The 17,703-nt window shown below is 37.8% G+C and overlaps 1 protein-coding gene across 1 annotated transcript in view; it reads left to right on the top strand.

Moving 5' to 3' along the window:
• The window catches only part of LOC150076628 (uncharacterized), a 1,101,557-nt gene that overhangs the window by 580,631 nt on the left and 503,223 nt on the right, over positions 1-17,703 (top strand). The window contains exon 17 of the mRNA XM_090386980.1: positions 3,630-3,699. Within this exon, the coding sequence (XP_090243106.1) occupies positions 3,630-3,699 (70 nt within the window). The remainder of the gene's footprint in view (positions 1-3,629; positions 3,700-17,703) is intronic.

Raw genomic sequence — 17,703 nt, 5'->3', positions numbered from 1 at the left:
AGATATGTAAACTCTAGGGGGAAGGGAATGAGTCAGATTGGTCCACTTGATATCAATGGTTCAACTGTTAATGATCCTGCTCATGTAGCTAACAAACTAAATGAATATTTTAAACAACATTCACACACGAGGAGTTATTCAGGGAGGGGAATGCCAGAGATGAATTAAACTCTGGCAGTGAGCTAGATGATTTTCTAATAACTGCAAGCAAAGTGTAAAATAAATTGTTGAAGATAAACATAAGAAAGGCACCTGGGGTGGATGGGATCTGTACATTTATAATAAAGGAGGTGGCAAAGGAAGTAAGCAAACCCTTAGCCATAATTATGAGAGCTTCCTTGGACTCATGGGGAGGACCCATTGACTGGAAATGTTTAAATGTGATCTCAATTCACAAAGGAGAATCAAGGGGCAACGCTAGTAATTAGAGATCTGTTAGTTTAACTTATTTTCCAGGGGAATTAATGAAGGCACTTGTTAAAGAAGCTCTGCAGGATCATCTAGACAAGACTTCAGTTATAGCTCGGACACAGCATTGGTTCATTAAGGGGAAGTCTTGTCTGACCAGTTTGATTGGATACTATGATGTGGTCACAAAGGAACTGGATGCAAAGAATAATTTTGATATCATATATTTGGATCTTAGAAAGGCTTTTGATACTGTTGCACATGGAAGACTTCTGCACAAATTGGAGCAGTGTGGCATTGGAGGCAAATTGCTGCTATGGATAAAGGGATGGTTGAGTGGGAGAAGACAGAGAGTGGTAATCAATGGACACTGCTCTTCATGGACTAATGTTATTAGTGCAGTAAACCAGGATTCAGTGTTGGGTCCATTGTTGTTTTCTGTATTAATCAATGATATTGAGGATGGAATATCATGCTTACTGACCAAGTTTGCAGATGATACAAAGGTCAGCAGGTTTGTTAATGGCACTAACGACAGTAAGCTGCTGCAACAGGATCTGGAAAAGTTGAGCAGATGGGCTGAGAGGTGGCAATTGAAGTTTAACATTGACAAATGTAAAGTACTACATATGGGAAGCAGTAACCCCGGGGTAGTGTATAAACTGTGTGGTACTACACTGACAGTGGTACAGTATGAAAAGGAACTGGTGGTAATTGTGCAGTCAATGATATACAGGAATTTTTCTAGCAGGGATAAGGAGGTGATTATCCCCTTGTATAAAGCAATGGTCAGGCCACACCTCGAGTACTGTATACATGTCTGGAGGCCTCATTTTAAGAAGGATGTAGAGCTACTGGAATGATTACAGAGAAGGGCAACAAGATTAGTGAATGGAACAAAGGGTTGCTCCTACAAAGAAAGGTTTAAGTTTTGCAAATTACAGTGTCTGGAGACTATGCACCTGTGAGGTGATCTGATTGAGATATATAAAGCCTTGAATGGCTTGGGCATGCTCAATGCTGATGCGATTCTTCCTCTTGCTCAGAATAATCGCTTGAGAGGGCATAAATTGAAATTTAGGAAAAACAGTTTTAGTATAGATGTGCAGAAGTTTGCCTTTAGCCAGCGGGTGGTTGCTTGCTGGAACAAACTTCCATCTGTTGTTGTAGAAGTTGATAGCCTAAATAGATTTAAGGCAGAACTTGACAAACATTTGGAGTGAGTGGATGGGTGAAATTAAAGGTTTTTTTTTTTTTTTTTTTGGCTGATGCTAGTTTTTTTTTTTTTTTACTAATGCTAATGTTATTAGATTTACATTAAGAATCAGTTGGAGTATCTAAGACTTTCCCACACCCAGTGCCCAAGTTCGTAAAGATACTCAACTAAGTTTGTGCTATGCTGAATTATCTAAAATTTCTTATAAATATTTATAAACTGAAGAATTTACGGCATTGAAATAGTTTTTGTGAAAATTCTGCAGAAAATTTAAATTAAGGGTGGAGAGAGGATCTTTGGGTTCATTGTACTCTAAGAATTGCATCCCTAATTATCCCTTTCTGGCAGAATTATTTTCACCATATTTTTAAAATAGTTTGATAAAATTAAGTATTAGTATTAGTAAAACCGAACCACACCAGCGTTATGCAGGGAAGTCACACTTTAGTTACCTAATCCTGTGGGGGGGGTGTAAATCAAGCAGTTAATAAAAGTGCTTAGAAAATTAATGCTGGACAAATGTAAACTTTTGGGGATGAAGGGGATCAAAGGGTGAAGGTGAGTATTAATAGACCTATTTGCTTGACTTCAATTCCAAGGAAAATAATACATAGCTGGTTAATGAAGTAATGACGTGTGGCTAAACAAGAATGCATTAGCATTATTAGCATTAGCATTAGTTCCACATAAAAGACTGTCATGCAAATTGGAGCAGTGTGTGTGGCATTTGAGGAAAATTACTGCCATAGCTAAAGGGATGGTTAAGTGACAGAAGAAGACAGAGTTGTTATTAATGGGCTCTGTTCTTTTTGGGACTACTGGTACTAGTGGTACCAGTAGTTCCAAAACGAATGTTGGTACTATTGTGTAAGGCTTCAGTTCTGCAAATTGTAGCATCCGGATACTAGGCACCTGCAAGGAGATCTGATCAAGGCTATGAGTGGATTGAGTAAGTAAAAATGTTGATGACATTTTGTCTGGCTCATGCTATAGAAATGAGGAAACAAATTTAATTGAAAAAGGATGGTTTCAGGATAGATGTGTAGAAATTTGCTTTCAGCCAGTGGGAAGTTGATCATTGGAATAGGCTTCCTCCTGCGTGCTACGCACTGCTGCTCCTGCCCACCTGGCTACAGAGGTGCCAAATTTAAGGAGAACTAGACAGACTATTAGAGGGAATGGTCAAGTGATTTTTGCCTGAAGTTGTATAAGCTTGCTTTCTTGCATTGTTTGTCACTACTGCATAGTACCCTTCATGTCTAATTGAATCATAACACTTAATTCTCACTTTCTCTCTCTCTCTCTCTCGCTCTCTCTTCCCCTCTGAGTTTTACTCTTCAGCTCCGTCCTATTATAATTGGGGTGTTATTTTCCATGTACATAACCTTATATATGGCAGCATAGTCAAGGGTTCATTACAGGATGATCTTTCAAGATGATTCTGTAATGCTCCGTGCCCATAGACTTTACATTTCTTACCCTGAGCTCATGCTGATTGGTCCACATGTGAGACATTGCCACTTCTCCAGTCCATGGATTTTACTACTGAATCCATCACTGACCTCATGATTAATTTTTTTTTTTTCCAGTATTCTTCAGTATCACTGGGTAAATACCTGGCCCATATCCACTTTCAAGTTCAGTAGTCTGTCAGCGAAGCTGTCTACTTCAACGTCAATATAACTTTGGTGGTCACTGGCTCGAACCCCCAGTCTAATCAAGAAGCCAGGTAGCCAGGTGGGCAGGAGCACTGCTGCTCCTGCCCACCTGGCTACGGAGATGCCACATACCAGAGGAGTTGGTAGTGCAATATATGTTATTCTTTAAATTCAGTGAATGATAGTTATTAAATAAACTTTTAATTTCTTTATCTAAATATAGATGAATTGAATATAAAATATTATTATAATGTTACAAATGCAAAATTGCCATAGTCCATAATCAACATCTGAAACATAATTACTTACTAACTAATATTATAGTTATATCTAAATTATTGTTATAGGTATGAGTTACTTACACCAAATGCCATTCCAAAAGGTTTTATGGATGGAAAACTAGCATGTGAAAAAATGGTAAGTTTAATAACAAAAAAAAATTTTTTCATTAGTTAAATAAACTTGAGAAGGACATTACATGGTAAAATTTAAATTTAAAAAAAGACATTACATATGAAATATTTAATTAGTTTATTGTTTAAATATGATGTATAAGTTAGTGCTATTGCATCATTTTAATATGCAGCAACCTACTAAAGTAGTATATAATTGGCATCATTTAAGTATCTCATTTTGTGAATACCTTCACAACGAGTTGCCTGATATTGCACTACCTCGAATAAGTAACGCTTCTTTGCCAATGGAGAAGATTATTGTTACTTATTCTCAGCGTATACCACCACCACCACCCAGACTGCACTGTTTCAAAGCTTGTTGGCCTCTCCTTGGTGGGTGGGCAGGTACACTGGTGTTGCAATCATGACAACCCAGTTGTGAAGTATAACTCCACAATGTGAGAGGCGCCTGATGGTGTGCAACTGGTTATCAGATTAAAAACCTTTTAGGGCTAAAGCCTCATGTTGCGAAAAAGTTTACTGACATATAAGTTAGTGCTATTGAATCATTTTATTATGCAGCAACCTACTAAAGTAGTACATAATTGGCATCATTTAAGTATATCTCAACACCAGGGCACCTGCCCTCCCAACGAGGAGAGGCCAACAAGCTTCAAAATGGTGCCATCTGGGTGGTGGTATCCGCCCAGAATAAGTAACAATAGTCTTCTCCATTGGCAAAGCATTACTTATTCCAGGTAGTGCAATATCATGGCAACTCGTGAGGGTATTCACAATATGAGATTTACTTAAATGATTCCATTTATGTACTACTTTAATAGATTGCTGCGTATTAAAATGATGCAATAGCACTAACTTATACATCAGTAAACTTGTTTGCAGCATGAGGCTTTAGCCCTAAAAGGTTATTAGTTGTTCAAATATGTTGTTAAAGCATTTTGTTTTATATAAAATATAACAAAATAAACATGATATAGTTAGAGATGGATATTATATGGTGTTTCCCACGAAATCTAGTGTTTCCATAATGACTATTAAGATAGTTTATTTAGCTACTAACTAAATCTACATACATTAAGTTAAAGTTTTGGGAACCTTGCAGGAACCCATCCTCAGACCATACAAAGTCTGTTGCCTGCCCCCTGCTTTGTGAATGTCTCAATTCCTCAAAGAATACACAGTGGAAATTGAGATATTTGGCAAGCAGGAGGATGGCAACATCCTATGTATGTGGTCTGAGAATGGGTTCAGGCATGGTTCTCATGGTACTGTATAGGGATTTTAGTTAGTAGCTAAATAAACTCTTAATATTCATGTGGTATAAGAGTGGTCATTGGTCAAATAAACATGGTTATATTTGCGATTTCTATATTGAAACTTGCCCTGAAACCTGATTTATATCCTAACTGAGCTTCATTAGCTGCATATTTTTCTGCTGATAATTCCTCAGCAAAATCCTCTATTTAATGCATTTGATAACGAATGAATATTTATTGTATTGAAGTATAACTCTGTAACCTTGATTGACCTGTTGTGCTTTATTTTTTTAGTACACTGAAACTGTGGTAGTTTCATAGCCCATAAGAACAGTTAAATAGTCTTCACTGAAATTAAATTTTCAAATTAATGTTCAATTTTGCACTTTTTAGAGAATATGCTACACTAATTCTAAGAGCATAGTAAATAAATTTCTTAAATTTGAAGTACTGGTCAATTCATTAAAGGCAGACATTGTGAGTATATCAGAGACAGGATGTCATTCAGACATAAGGGATACAGAATGTGAATATGGGAGAAAACAGTACAAATGTACAAAAGGATAGAGCAGATTGGGAGGGAGGTGATTATGCTCTTAGTTAAGAAAATCTAAGACTGTCCAACCAAATCACATTTAACAGGGCTGAAGGCCTCATTTTAAGGATGTCAAGCTGTTGGAGTGGGTACAGAGAAGGGTAACAAGATTAGTGAAGGGAATAAAGGGATGCTCTTACCACAAAAAAAGCTTCAGTTCTGCAAATTGCAGCATCAGGAGACAGGCACCTGTGAGGTGATCTGATTGAGATGTTTAAAGCTTTGAATGGATTGAGCAAGCTCAATGCTGATGGAATTTTTTCTCTTGCTCAAACCATGCACATAAGAGGCAGCTCCCCATATCTTCTGTCATGCAGTATGGGGTATGTGCTTTGCTTTGAGGTTATTATGAGCATTATGCAGAGATCAAAACCCCCATAATGCTCATCATAAAATTGTATACTTGTATGTATACTTGTATGTATCCTCTCTTTTGGAGGTTATAGCTTTGAAACATTTTGACAGGCAAGATGCTAAAACAATCCATTAGACCAAACCTATTGATAATATCTAGGAGTCATCTTGATCAGCTAGCATATAATCTTGCTACATTGAATCTGTCAGCTATTACAATAGGATTGAGAAGCAAGTATGTATGTATCCAATTATATTCAATATATCCAATTCTATCTATCCAATTATATTAAGGGAGGCAGCGAAGGAAGTAAGCAAATCCTTAGCCGTAATTTTGAAAGCATCCTAGGATTCAGAGGTTTCAACAGACTCCAGATGTGCAAATGCATCCCCAGTTCATAAAGAGGAATCAAAGAGTGACTTTTAAGGGCACAAAAGGTGATATAGTTGTACATGTTGGCAATAATGATATTAAGAGTAGGAAACCGGCGGAATTACTTAACAAGTACAGGCGGAATTACTTAACAAGTACAGGTCACTGATGAAAAAAAGCCGTGAATTAGGGTTGAATTTGAAAGTGTCTGCAATTCTGCCCAGACACGATAGGAGGGAGTATATGATGAGAGCCCTGTCGATCAATTTGGCCCTGGAAAGATTGTGCAGGGCTCAAGGGGTAGAATTTTTTTCAGCCTGGTCTGTACTTGTTAACAGGAGAGACTGCTTCTACAGGGATGGGATACTTAAATAGAAAGGGTACAAGAATGTTTGCTGATGCTATCAGGGCAGTGTTAGGTGGGTCAGAAAACTGCTAGACTCGGGGAACACAAGGACTAATAGATTAACAGTAGCCACTGGCAGAGGAGAAAGTGATTCTTGCACTGCTTCTATTGGAATGAGCAGCAGCCTGGAAAATAAGATGCAGGATATTTCAGAGACTGCTGGGAATCATTGGGGTACAAGTAAACACATGGGTTGTGTTAGGGTGGCTAAGAGGAAGAGCAGGTGCATGTATACTTGCGTGTACACCAATGCTAGGAGTTTAGTAAATAAATTAGATAAATTTGAGGTATTGCTCAAAACATCAAAGGCAGATATTGTTGGGATTTCAGAGACGTGGTGTCACACAGATATAAGGAATGCAGAACTGGAATTTGGGGAGTACAATGTGTACAGAAAGGATAGACAGGATAGGAAGGGAGGAGGGGTTATGCTATTAGTTAAGAAACACATAAAATCCAAGGAAGTGAAGCCAGTTGACATTGCTGGACAGTGCAGTGTCGAGTCAGTTTGGTGTGACATAAGCATTGGGAGATCAAAATTGAGAGTAGGAGTGTGCTATAGGCCTAATGACTCTGATGAGTATAATAAGAAACTGTACAGAGAAATAGAGTGGACCAGTAAATCAGAGAGTCTTATAATAGAGGATTTTAATTTCCCAGATATTGACTGGAATTTGGGGGCTGATCACTCACACACTAGCAAGGCTTTTGTGGATTTATTGGATGATTGTTTTCTACATCAGCATGTTCAGGAGGCAACTAGAGAGAGTAATACTCTTGATTTGATTATTAGTAGTGATTCTTCATGCATTAAGAATCTGCAGATAAATGAACCACTAGGTGGCAGTGATCACAGTGTTCTAAAGTGGGATTTACTCAAAGAGGTAACTACCATTAGGGGTAAAGGGAAGGGGTATTGCTTTCGTAAAGGCGACTACGACGGACTCAGACAGTATTTAAATTCTATACAGTGGGATCAACTGATGATGTTACCAACAGCAAATTCAAAATGGTAAACATTCAAAGAACTTATCTTGGAAGCTACTAGGCTTTACATACCAACTAAGAAATATTGTTCAAGGTTTAGGCCTAAGTGGATGTCAGACGAACTAATGAGACATATGGCAGAGAAGAAAAATGCATGGGATACAGACAAATTAATACGTGACACAGAAGCCTATGATAGATACAAGTTCATCTGTAACCAAGTTACAAAGGAGGTTAGACAGGCGAAGGCAGATTACGAGAAATCCTTGGCAAGGGATGCGAAGACAAACAGCAAAGAGTTCTTTACTTATGTAAACTCTAGAAGGAAGTGGAAGAATCAGATTGGTCCACTTGATATTGATGGGTCAACTGTTGATGATCCTGCTCAGGTAGCTAACAAACTAAATGAATATTTTGCATCGACATTCACACATGAAGAGTTATTCAGCGAGGGGAATTCCAGAGGTGTATTCAACTCTGGCAGTAAGTTAGAGAATCTTGTAATAACTGAGAGTAACGTGGAGGAGAAATTGTTGAAGATAAACACAAGAAAGGCACCTGGGGTGGATAAGATCTATCCAGTTATATTAAAGGAGGCAGCGAAGGAAGTAAGCAAACCCTTAGCCATAATTATGAGAGCTTCCTTGGACCCAGGGGAGGTACCCATGGACTGGAGATGTGCAAATGTGACCCCAATTCACAAAGGAGGATCAAAGGTTGACAAAAGTAATTATAGACCTGTGAGTTTAACTTCTGTTCCCGGAAAATTAATGGAGGCACTGGTTAAAGAAGCACTGCAGGATCATCTAGACAAGACTTCAGTTATAGCTCAGACACAGCATGGTTTTGTTAAGGGGAAGTCTTGCCTGACCAATTTGATTGGATACTATGATGCAGTCACAAAAGAACTGGATGCAGGGAATAACTTTGATATTATATACTTGGATCTTAGAAAGGCTTTTGATACTGTTGCACATGGAAGACGGCTGCACAAATTGGAACAGTGTGGCATTGGAGGCAAATTGCTGCTATGGATAAAGGGGTGGTTGAGGGGGAGAAGACAGAGAGTGGTAATCAATGGACACTGCTCATCGTGGACTAATGTTGTTAGTGGAGTCCCTCAGGGTTCAGTATTGGGTCCTTTATTGTTTTCTGTATTTATAAATGATATTGATGATGGTATATCAAGCTTAATGTCCAAGTTTGCAGACGATACAAATGTTGGCAGGGTTGTCAAGGACACTACTGACACTATGCTATTGCAACAGAATCTGGAAAGGTTGAACAGATGGGTTGAGAGGTGGCAAATGAAGTTTAACATTGACAAATGTAAAGTACTATATATGGGAAACAGCAACCCCAGAGCAACGTATCAACTCTGTGGTACTGCACTGACAGTGGTAGAGAATGAAAGGGACCTGGGGGTGGTTGTGCAGGCAGATATGAAGTTCTGTGAGCAGTGCAGGCGGGCTGCAAGGGTAGCTCATGGTGTACTGTCAATGATATATAGGAATTTTTCTAGCACGGATAAGGAGGTGATTATTCCCTTGTATAAGGCAATGATCAGGCCACACCTAGAGTACTGTATACAGGCCTGGAGGCCTCATTTCAAGAAGGACGTAGAACTGCTGGAATGAGTACAGAGAAGGGCAACAAAATTAGTGAAGGGAACAAAGGGGTGCTCTTACGAAGAAAGGCTTAAGTTTTGCGAATTGCAGTGTCTGGAGACTAGGCACCAGCGAGGTGATTTGATAGAGGTGTACAAAGCCTTGAATAGGTTGAGCATGCTCAATGCTGATGGGATTCTTCCTCTTGCTCAGAATAATCACCTGAGAGGGCACAAATTCAAATTGAGGAAAGACAGATGTAGGATAGATATGCGGAAATTTGCGTTTAAGCAGCGGGTGGTTGGTTAGTGGAACAGACTTCCATCCCTTGTCGTGGAAGTTGATAGCCTAAATAAGTTTAAGGCTCAGCTGGACAGGTATTTCGAAAGAACAGAGGGGTGAAGTGGAAGTGGTTATTTTTTATTTATTTATTTTACTTGCTTGCTTAAAGCAAGTAAAGCTTGCTTTCTTGCATCAAATGCCTCTACTAATGCTAATGCTAATGAGTAATTACAGATCTGTCAGCTTAACTTCTATTCAGTGAAAATAATTTAGTCACTGACAAAAGAAGTAATGCAGGGTTATCTAGACAAGGCTGCAATTATATTTCAGACACAGCATGGGTTTGTTAAGGGAAAATCTTTTTTGACCAATATGATTGGATGTGGTCACAAAGGAACAGAATGCAAAAAATCATTTTGATATCATATACTTGGATTTCAGGAAAGGTTTTGATACTCTTGCACAAAAAAGACTGCTGTACAAATTGGAGCAGTGTGGCATTAAGGGCAAGTTGTTGCTATGGATAAAGGGATGGTTGAGTGAGAAAAGACAAGAGATTGGTAATCAATGGACACTGCTTTCTGCAGACATTAGTCTGCAAAAAGCAGTGTCCATTGATTACCACAGTGGAGTTCCCCAGAGTTCAGTATTGAGCCCATTCTTGTTTTCTATATTTATCAATGATATTGATGAAGGTATATCAGGTTTACAGATGATACAAAGGTTGGCAGGTTGGGTAATGACAGGAATGATGGTATGCCACTGGAATAGGATCTAGAAAAGTTATGCATATGAGCTGAGAAGTGAATTGAAACAGAGAAATGAAATTGAACGATTGAAATTTAACATTGACAAATGCAAAGTACAGCATATGGGTTGTAGTAACTCCAGAGTAATTTACTGTATGGTATTACACTCAGAGTAGTGAAAAAGAAAAAAAACCTGGGGTTATTTGTGCAGTTGGATATGAAGTTTTCTGAGAAATGCAGACAGGCTGCCAGGACAACTCATTGGGTTTTGTCAATGATATACAAGAATTTACCAGCAGGGATAAGTAGGTGATTATCCCATTGTATAAGTCAATGGTCAGGCCATTCAATACTGTATACAGGTCTGAAGTCCTCATTTTAGGAAGGATGTGGAGCTGCCGGAACGAGTACAGAGAAGAGCAATGAGATTTGTGAGGGGAAGAAAAGGCTGCTCTTACCAAGAAAGACTTCAGTTCTGCAAATTAAAGCATCTGGAGACTAAGTGATCTAATTAAGGATTGAATGGATTGAGCAAGCTCAATGCTGATGGAAATCCTTCCTTTTGCTCAGACTATACACATGAGGGGGCACAAATTCAAATTCTGGAAGGATATTTGCAGAAAAGATGTGAGCAAGTTGGTCTTCAGCCAGCAGATGATTGATTGCTGGAACAAATTTCCATTTGTTGTTGTGGAAGTTGATAGCTTAAATAAATTTAAGGAAGAACTAGACAAACTATTGGAGGGGGAGAATGAATAGGGATAATGGGAAGTTTTTTTTTTTTTTTTCTGGCTCAAGCTGTATAAACTTGCTTTCTTGCATCATTTGCCACTACTAATGCTATTATACGTACTGGTACTAAAAAGGCCTACTTTCTGTTAAGGAACCAGGTATATTCTTACTATGTATCCCAATATTTAAAAACTGTAGAAAATTTGGATTTTTTTCACAGAATCCTTCACTGAATTAGGAACTGGCTAAAATAATGAAATCCAGTTTTGAAATTCATTTTTTGAAAAATAACAGCAGGCAGTTTCCTTTCCATAGCTTTTCCTTGATTTTAAAAATTCACTGGCAGTAGAAACTCTATAATAGAATGGACCAGGCATACCACCTCTGAAAGTTTGCTGATAAATTAATCTATAATTAGAATTTTATATTGTAAAACCTAGAAGGATGCCTACAAAATAACAAGGTCTGAAGTCCATCGATTTAGATACTTAACAATTCTAAAACTTGATTATAAATTTAACTGGATTTGAAAAATTACTAAGACCAACCTGCAATTTTTTAAGCTGGCGTAATATATCTTCCTTTATTCTATTTGCTATTTCCAACTTCTGTTCCACACTTTTGAGATCTCCTTCTAGTTTCTTTTTGTGTGCCACTGCTGCAGATCTTTGTTTTCTTTCATCTTCTAGCTCTTCTTCCAAATCTCTAGTCTAATGTTTAAAACAAACAAAAAAATGAAAACAGAATAAAACTAATTAGTATTGCTATACTATTAGCCCATTAATAAATTCTACACCAAAACAGTAATTGCTTAGTGTATTCCCAACACCAAAATCAGTAAAAGTCAAACTAAAATATCTATTATAATTAAATCAGTGTCAATTTTAGTATTGCTCTGGTATGATATTCCCTGTTGATCTATCTCCATCATTATTTTTAATTGAAAAAAAGTTTAGCTACAGAAAAATTCTTTATGGTACCATGCACATCAAAAAATACCTGTTACAATGAAAATATTTCAGTTTCAGTTTCCAGAGATGGAATACTCACTAATCCCACACATTTAACTGTACACTACACTAGTTGGGATATATATTTATATATATATATATATAATATAATATAAAAATAATAGGATACAGTGATACATATATATATATATATATTAGTAAAATAATAAGAGGAGTTTACCTCAATATAGTGCGAAGAACACTTCCGTAGAAGTGTTCTACACACTATATTGAGGTAAACTCCTCTTATTATTTTACTAATATTATTATCAACGTAGAACATATTGAATAGTACAGCTCTGATTCATACTATCTAATATATATATATATATTTTTTTTTTATATAAACCCCAACTGGATGCACTGCCTTAGATTTTATGTGATTCTTAAATAAGAGCATCGCTCCCCTCCTCTCTTGTCTGGCCTTTCTATAAATATTGTACTCCCCATATTCAAATTCTACATTCCTTATATATGACACCCCATCTCTAAAATCCGAACAATATCTGTATTTCATGTCTTATATCATGACAGACAGTGTTGTGACCAGTACTCTCAAATTAAGTTAATATCTGTAGAAATTTTGGCGAAGGTAAAGAAAGCCTGCACGAGAACGACGAGAAACGTCGGATAACTTACGCGGAAAATTAGTTTGCCGATACGGCACTCTAGCGCTGCTCACTCGGTAAACAGACGGTAGGTGTTAACGGTCTGGAGCAAAGTCGAGAACGATATACTGATTGACAGGTAGGCGTGGCAAACAACATGCTGATTGGTGCGCGAACACAACACACGATAACATCGGTTTAGTATCACTGTAGCAGCACTAATGGTAACTTGTCCTAATCGTACATGCCCTAACATTTACTGTAACGGTGAAAAAAGATCAGGTTACCTCGACTTGAATCCCATGGGAGCTTGAACCCCTCCCGAAGTGGAGGGGGTAATCTAACCTTTTTTCTTTAGAATCAGTCATATTTAGAAATACATTCATAAAAAAATAAATTTTTTTATGACCGTATTTTTATTTTCTTGTTCAATAATATGCCCTAATGGTGAAAATAGGTCAGGTTACCTCCACTTGAATCCCATGGGAGCTCTCCCGAAATGGAGGGGGTAACCTAACCTTTTTTCTTTAGAATCATGAGTGGACTAGCACATAAATTGTTTATTAATAAAATATTAATTTTTTTATTAATGTACTTTTATTTTTAAAGACACTCATGCGGATACACACGTATCATAACGTCAATCAGCACCTTAATAGCTATTCAGTATACTGTATATATAAAGAATCTTTCTTTCTTTTTCTATTATTTCCCAACCTAACGTTTAAGTTTAGGTCCCGAAATACAAGAAAACCTTCTCTTTTATTTCCTAACCTACCATTTAAGCTCAGGTTATGAAATACAACGAAAAACAAAGAAACCTTTTCCTTTTTTCGTAACCAAACCTAAATCAATAATACAGTAAAAGCACTCATCAACTCCAAAAATCTGCTTTTAATATGAGGAAAAAAAAAAAAAAAACACAATGAAGAACATAAAATGAACGGAACGAAACTTTCTCAGAAAAAAAATTCATGAGTACAAATCATACAGTTGGACCTGAATAGCTATTCGCAATTTGAGTAACAATATTGTGAAAAGTATCTTCATGATTTTTCCCATAAATTTGACGCCACATATATTCATTAATGTGACCCATCAACATATGTTTACAGCTGCCATTTACTCCTTTAGTTACACTTTTTAGTTTCTTCCACTGGGCTTCGATATTATTCGTATGTGCTCCTGTATGTGGATCTACAAAATGTTCCTTGTGTTTCACCGTTAAATGTTTGTACTTCTTTTTTTCTAAGGCCGTAATACGGCTATATGCACGCCATTCATCTGTTATGATGGTAGTATTTTTCTTCACTACTTTTCTAATAATGCGCAAAAGAGTTTTTGCTTTCCGATTTTTTATCAATTTCATGAAGACGAATTTAGATTCTCTTTCAAACACACCAAACACCCATTTCTTCTTAGCAGTAAAATTTCGTCCTCTGTGATGTTTTGGTTTTACCAGTACAGTTTCGTCTGCTTCTACAATTTTCCCCAATCCACCCAATTTAATGGGTCTTTTTATTAACTGCAATCCGCAAATATCTCTTAGTTTCTTATAAAACTTAATTGCTGTCACTTTCGAAATTTCCAGATGGAATGCTGTCTTAGTTACTGGAGTGCACGTTGACCAAAAGTATATAATGTACATTATCTTTTTCAATGAAACTTTTGTATTTTCCATAAAACTATGTTTCAATAAAGAAACTCGTGAAGAACATTTTTTGCAAAACCACAACTTTCCACATGACTCTGTTCGTGATTCAATTAGTTTAAAATAATCATTGCACTTAAAACAGTACAATTTCGGTCTTATCAATTTAGTTTTCATCAAAAAATCAAGCAACGTTTCATTTTCCTTACAAATTTCTTCCATCTTTAAAAGATTCATCGCTACTATTACCTGTTCACCGTTTATTACAAAACTATTATGCACCGTTCTTTACTGGTAAATACACATCATAATGCCAACCAATGACTACACAGTAGCTTGTCGTCTGTCGCGCCCACCACCAATCATTTCATTGTTTGCCACGCCTACCTGTCAATCAGTATATCGTTCTCGACTTTGCTCCAGTCCGATAACACCTACCGTCTGTTTACCGAGTGAGCAGCGCTAGAGTGCCGTATCGGCAAACTAATTTACCGCGTAAGTTATCCGACGTTTGTCGTCGTTCTCGTGCAGGCTTTCTTTACCCAAGCCGAAATTTTCTATTACTTTAAACTGATAATGAACAGATTTATTTTTTCCTGTATAAATTCTAATTTTGACTTAAAATTTATCTACCAGTCTATATATATGTATAATACAATAATGGGTTAAAAGGTGAAGTGGCAATGGAGAGATAAATATTAGCATTAGCATTAGCAAAAGCATTAGTAGAGGCATATGATGCAAGAAAGCAAGCTTATTCAGCATCAGCCAAAAAAAAAAAAAAAAACACACCACTCCCATTTCACCCCTCCATTCGCTCGAAATACCTGTCCAGTTCAGCCTTAAATTTGTTTAGGCTATCAACTTCAACAACAAGTGATGGATGTCAGTTCCATCACTTGTTGGGCATTGAATTTATGCCCTCTGAGCTGATTATTCTGAGCAAGATGAAGAATCCCATTGGCATTGAGCATGCTCAAACCATTCAAAGCCTTATACACCTCTATCAGATCACCTCGCTGGTGCCTAGTCTCCAGACTCTGTAATTTGCAAAACTTAGCCTTTCTTCGTAAGAGCAACCCTTAGTTCCATTCACTAATCTTGTTGCCCTTCTCTGTACCCGTTCCAGCAGCTCTACATCCTTCTTGAAATGAGGCCTCCAGACCTCTATACAGTACTCAAGATGTGGCCTAACCATTGCCTTATACAAGGGAATAATCACCTCCTTATCCCTGCTAGAAAAATTCCTGTATATCATTTACAAGACACCATGAGCAACTCTTGCAGCTCGTCTGCATTGCTCAGAGAACTTCATATCTGCCTGCACAATTACCCCCAGGTCCTTTTCATTCTCCACCACTGTCAGTGTAGTACCGCAGAGTTGATACGTTGCTCTGGGGTTACTGTTTCCCATATGTAGTACTTTACATTTGTCAATGTTAAACTTCATTTGCCACATCTCAGCCCATCTGTTCAACCTTTCCAGATCCTGTTGCAGCAGCATAGCGTCAGTGGTGTCCTTAACAACCCTGCCAACCTTTGTATTATCATCTGCAAACTTGGACATTAAACTTGATATCCCATCATTAATATCATTCATAAACACCGAAAACAACAACGGACCCAACACTGAACCCTGAGGAACTCCACTAATAACATTAGTCCACGTTGAGCAGTGTCCATTGATTACCACTCTCTGTCTTCTGCCACTCAACCATCCCCTTATCCATAGCAGCAATTTGCCTCCAATGCCACACTGCTCCAATTTGTGCAGCAGTCTTCCATGTGCAACAGTATCAAAAGCCTTTCTAAGATCAAAGTTATTCCCCGCATCCAGTTCTTTTGTGACTACATCATAGTATCCAATTAAATTGGTCAGGCAAGACCTGCTCTTAACAAAACCATGCTGCGTCTGAGCTATAACTGAATTCTTGTCTAGATGATCCTGCAGTGCTTCTTTAACCAGTGCCTCCATTAATTTTCCTGGAACAGAAGTTAAACTAACAGGTCTATAATTACTGTGAATTGGGGTTACATTTGCACATCTCCAGTCTATGGGTACCTCCCCTGAGTCCAAAGAAGCTCTCATAATTATGGCTAGGGGTTTGCTTACTTCCTTTGCTGCCTCCTTTAATATAACTGGATAGATCCCATCCACCCCAGGTGCCTTGTTTATGTTTATCCTCAACAATCTCTCCTCCACTTTCCTCTCAGTTATTACAAAATCATCCAGCTCACTGCCAATGTTTACTTTAACTACATCATTCTCCTTCCTGAATAACTCCTCATGCATGAATGTAGATGCAAAATACTCGTTTTGATTGTTAGCCACCTGAGCAGGATCCTCAACTGTTGAACCATCAATATCCAGTGGACCAATCTGATTCATCCCTTTCCTTTCTGAGTTTAAATAGGTAAAGAACTCTTTTCTGTTTTTCTTTGCATCCTTTGCCAAGCAATTTTCGTAGTCTGCCTTTGCCTGCCTAATCTTCTTTGTGACTTGGTTACAGACCAACTTATATCTGTCATAGGCTTCCATGTCACCCATTAATTTGTATGTATCCCATGCAATTTTCTTCTCTGCCACATGTCTCATTAGTTCATCTGACAACCATTTAGGCCTAAACCTTGAACAATATTTCTTAGTTGGTATGTAAAGCCTGGTAGCCTCCAAGATTAGTTCCTCGAATGCTTCCCATTTTGAGTTAGCTGTTGGTAACATCATCAGTTGGTCCCACTGTATAGAATTTAAATACTGTCTCAGACCATCATAGTCGCCTTTACGAAAACAAAAACCCTTCCCTTTACCTCTGATGGTAGTTACCTCCTTGAGTAAATCCCACTTCAACACACTGTGATCACTGCCACTTAGTGGTTCATTTATCTGCAGATTCTTAATGCATGAAGAATCACTACTGATAATCAGATCAAGAGTATTGCTCCCTCTTGTTGCCTCACGAACATGCTGATGTAGAAAACAATCATCCAATAAATCCACAAAAGCCTTGCTAGTGTGCGAGTGACCAACCCACAAATTCCAGTCAATATCTGGGAAATTAAAATCCCCCATTATAAGACTCTCTGATTTACTGGCCCACTCTATTTCCCTGTACAATATCTTATTATACTCATCACAGTCATTAGGCCTATAGCACACTCCTACTCTCAATTTTGATTTCCCTATGCTTATGTCACACCAAACTGACTCGACACTGCCCTCTCCTTCGATGTTGACTGGCTTCACTTCCTTGGACTTTATGTGTTTCTTAACTAATAGCATAACCCCTCCTCCCCTCCTATCCTTTCATTACACATTGCATTCCCCAAATTCCAGTTCCGCATTCCTTATATCTGTGTGACACCACGTCTCTGATATCCCAACAATATCTGCCTTT

Source organism: Mastigoproctus giganteus, chromosome 12 (genome assembly GCF_048544385.1).
Source record: "Mastigoproctus giganteus isolate SK-2022 chromosome 12, ASM4854438v1, whole genome shotgun sequence".
Taxonomy (NCBI): domain Eukaryota; kingdom Metazoa; phylum Arthropoda; class Arachnida; order Uropygi; family Thelyphonidae; genus Mastigoproctus; species Mastigoproctus giganteus.
The sequence above is the reverse complement of the archived record's forward strand: the minus strand, read 5'-3'. Positions and strand labels throughout refer to the sequence as shown.